Source organism: Nannospalax galili, unplaced genomic scaffold (genome assembly GCF_000622305.1).
Source record: "Nannospalax galili isolate Female #2095 unplaced genomic scaffold, S.galili_v1.0 scaffold1355, whole genome shotgun sequence".
Lineage (NCBI taxonomy): Eukaryota > Metazoa > Chordata > Mammalia > Rodentia > Spalacidae > Nannospalax > Nannospalax galili.
This window is the reverse complement of record NW_008336026.1, coordinates 120,371-124,605: the sequence shown is the minus strand read 5'-3', so window position 1 is coordinate 124,605 and position 4,235 is coordinate 120,371. Positions and strand designations below refer to the sequence as shown.

General features: G+C 38.5%; 1 protein-coding gene across 1 annotated transcript in view; it reads right to left on the bottom strand.

Annotated features, from left to right (window-relative positions):
* Window positions 1–460: 460 nt before the first annotated feature.
* Window positions 461–4,235, bottom strand: part of Muc19 (mucin 19, oligomeric) — a gene marked incomplete at its 3' end in the record, with an annotated part of 63,660 nt that continues 59,885 nt past the window's right edge. The window contains 4 exon segments of the mRNA XM_029562376.1: window positions 461–617; window positions 688–920; window positions 3,339–3,552; window positions 3,641–3,745. Coding sequence (XP_029418236.1) covers window positions 461–617; window positions 688–920; window positions 3,339–3,552; window positions 3,641–3,745 — 709 coding nt within the window.

Here is a 4,235-nt window from a genome sequence, read left to right as displayed (position 1 = left end):
AGAGATCCTGAGGCAGGAGAAGAATCATCAATTCAAGGCTAGCCTGTGCTATACAGTGAGTTCTGGAATACCATGGGCTACAGTGCACATTCTGTCTCAAAAAAAATCAGAAAATTAAGCTCTTTAGACATGTAATAGTCCCAAGTGAGGTAATTAAAGAGGTCAATATATCCAGGCTGTGATGCATGCCTTTAATCCCAGGATTTTGGAGGACTTGGGAGAGAGGGGCAGGTGGATGTGTGAGGTGGAAGACAGCCTGGTCTACATAGTGAGTTCACGAGGATCATCATATAAGGCTAAACATTGAAAGTGGCCTGCTCTGAGCTCTCTGTCCAGTCCCATCACCTTTTCCTGCATAATGCTTTGCTTTCTGGGGAAGCCAGGCTGATTTCTGTCATGGCTCTATACACGTATACCAATTTCCTATTCCACTTAGAGCAGACACACGGGCTTCACTTACGGCAGAGGTTTGGTTTTCTCCAGGAGACGCAGACTCCAACTGTGTTGCATGCTTCTGCGTACGTGGCCACCGCGGTGCAGAAGCCCAAGTACTTGCCCTCCATGTCGCAGGAGCAGTCCTCTTCAATGCAGGCGTCGTAGTAGGCAGTGGGGTCCACCTAGGCAGAGCACAGCACATAAGTGTCTGGAAGGTTCCCCCCCAAGGCAGCGACGTGGGAGCAGTGCTACCTTGCTGTGGCATTCTTGGAAGGTGCTGTCAGTGATGATCTCATACTTCTTCACAGACCAGCCTTTGCAGTACGGGTTGGAGTCACATGGGAAGCTTTGAGTTATGGTATCTGAGCACTCCTGACTTGTTTTCCAACTATTTCCAAATTCCAGGGCTCTAGCAGCTACCGATGAATACCTCGTTGTGAAATCATCCTTGAGATCGCTGTTGTTATTTCCACAGAGACCACACACTTTGCCCCGTGGTGATCAGAAAGAGAACTTTAAGCATCACTTGTACAGGGTCAGTCGCATCATCAAGTCAGCTTCATCCCAGACACACAGAATAAGCCTGACCAAGGAAGTGAAAGACCTCTACAGTGAAAACTTTAAAACACAGAAGAAAGAAACTGAAGGTACTTCAAGATACTGATGGATTAGAAGAATTTAATATTGTGAAAATCGTCATCCTGTCAAAAGCAATCTGCAGATTCAATATAATCCCCATAAAAATTCCAATGACATTCTTCAAAGAAGTATAAAACTCAGTCAAAATATTCATGTGGAAGCACAGAAGACCCTGGGTAGTCAAATCAATCCTGATCAAAGAGAATAATTCTGGGGGGATCAGCGTGCCTGATCTCAAGTTGTGCAACAGAAATTTATTAATCAATCAATTAATCAATAAAATAAATAAAATTTCATCAGCATCGTACTGCCAGAAAAACAGACAAGTAGATCATTGGAAGAGAATAGAGGACCATGCAGCTATGGCCATCTGACCTTTTTGTTAATTGCCAAAAATATATGTTGAAGAAAAGATAGCTTCTCAAACAACAGGAGCTAGCAAAATTGGCTAGCCACATACAGTAACTAATACCCTAGCCTCAGAAATGCAAATCATAACTATACTGAGATCCCATCTCACTACAGCCAAAATTATCGTTATCAAGGAAACAATAACAGATGCCAGATGTGGAGAAAGGGGAACACACTGCTGAGGAGAATGTATAGTAGTCTTGCCACTGTGGAAATCAGCATGGAGGCCTGTTTAAAAAACTAAGACTAGGGACTGGAGAGATGGCTCAAGAGCACTGGCTGCTCTGGTAAAAGATCCTGGTTCTTTTCACAGCACCCACGTAGCAGTTAACAACCTTCTGTAACTCCAATTCCAAGGGATCTGACACCCTCTTCTGGCCTCTGCAGACATTAGGTGAAACTGGTGCACTTACATACATGCAGACAGAATACTCATACACATAAAATTTTTTAAAAAATTTTAAACTCGTGAATAGATGTATCATATGACCCAGCTATCCAGAGATACTTTCAGATTAATGTTTATTGCAATGCGATTCACACTAGCTGTTACGGAACCAACCTAAGTTCCAACAGAGGAGTATATAAAGAAAATGCACACAGTAGAAACTTTCCAGTCATGAAGAACATTATGTTTTTTACTACTAAGTGAATGCAACTGGAGAAAATCAGATTAAGTGAATGAAGTTGGCTTGACAAAGACAAACGCCACACACTTTCTTTTTGCTACGATCCTAGACATGATAGACAGATAGTATCACATATATAATATGCTATAAAGTAGAGGTGAAAATATCTGGAGAAGAAAGGGAACTCATATGAGATCACAGGGTAAAAAGGGGAAGGGCAGTAGGATGTAGGGGACAAACTGCTCAAATACAATATGAACTTGAGTGAAATGACCTCATATAATCCTGTATAATAAGTAAAAAAAAATCAGTTACAACAGGAAAACAGTGAGAAATATAGATATATCAGATGGCAGACAGATAGATAGAAGATAACCTAGACATGATAGACAGATAGTATCACATATATAATATGCTATAAAGTAGAGGTGAAAATATCTGGAGAAGAAAGGGAACTCATATGAGATCACAGGGTAAAAAGGGGAAGGGCAGTAGGATGTAGGGGACAAACTTCTCAAATACAATATGAACTTGAGTGAAATGACCTCATATAATCCTGTATAATAAGTAAAAAAAAATCAGTTACAACAGGAAAACAGTGAGAAATATAGATATATCAGATGGCAGACAGATAGATAGAAGATAAATAGATAAATGATAGCTAGACAGTAGACAGATGATAGATTATAGATACATAGATAGATGATTGATAAATAGATAGATGATAGATAAAAGATAGACACATAGATAGACATCACAATTATACATAATATATCAGGACTCTATCTTGAATTCCAGCTTTGAGGAGGAAATCAGAATTTTTACCCCATATCATAAAAGGATCTAGTACCAAGTAAATATTGATAAATATCATAAAATGAAAAAATAATTATATTTTCAGTTTTCAAATTGGTTATACATGTATACACGCTTGCATTCTTAGAATATTTGTTGCAAGGAATGCATCTGATTCAAAATATGTAATTACTTCCAAATTATATCATGTGGTAGTCTCAAGTAACCAAATATGAATCTTTGAATTGATTTCATTTACATTTCTACTAGACTTTATCACGTTTGGTAGTACTCATATTTCATGGTAGTTTAAGAGAAAGTTGTGGGTTCATTTCTGTAAGTGACCTTAAGGACACCCTACGTTCAGCCTGTGACTACCCACCTCTAAGTCTTTGAAACAGAAATGGCTCACCTCCCCTATTACCTCACCTGGGAGAGATGTATGCACCTGCCACTGTGGGTCCAGAATCACAGACACTTTTGTATATTTGTCCCAAATTAGGATTATTCCATTCAGAAGTTTCACAGTCATGTAGAGGCCGACAGTGTGGATAGAGTATGCATTGGCGTCAAGCTCACAGCTCTTGCTTTTGGTGGTTTTAATCGCTGTTACTTTACCATTTTGTAAGATAATGTTTTGATCCTGGAAATTAAAAGAAAGACATAAAAATCATCTCATTTGGAAGTTCATAATCTCAGAGGACAGGTCAGGGAAGAAGATTTGCACGTACCTGAAAGGCAACTATGACTTTCCTGGAGCAGGTTAGCCCATTTTCACAGCATGGGATGCTGTCAGTTAAAATGCGGAATGTACCATTTTCTTGACCACAATAATCCTTCAAAAAGTAAATTCAATAGTTCATTAATATCAGGGACATAGAACTCAGCTGCAATACATATTTCTTAGAGTTATTCTCTAAATTCAATAAATCATATACTGTGTTGCAGCATTTTCAATGATAATAGTTTGCATTTACGCTAGATAGGCCTGGTGGACTGCAGTCTAGTTAGCTTGCCTTGGGGCTTAGTCCATTTATACAAGTCTGAACTTATATAAGTACTTAAATCATGTATACGAAATCATTGATTTGCTTGGGGCTCTATATGTAACTAAAGGTGGTTCTTTTTCCTCCATGAATCATATAAAACTTGATAATCAGTCAAGACCAATTAAAAAAAATTTTTTAAAAATCTAAACTTTACCCTTTGGACATTTCTTATGAAGGAGTTTGTCAATGAAGATCATAAACTCGGCTCATACACATTACATTGTTTGAATATGACACTTTCTACTTAAGGGTTTACATTTAAACCTTGACTTCTTAG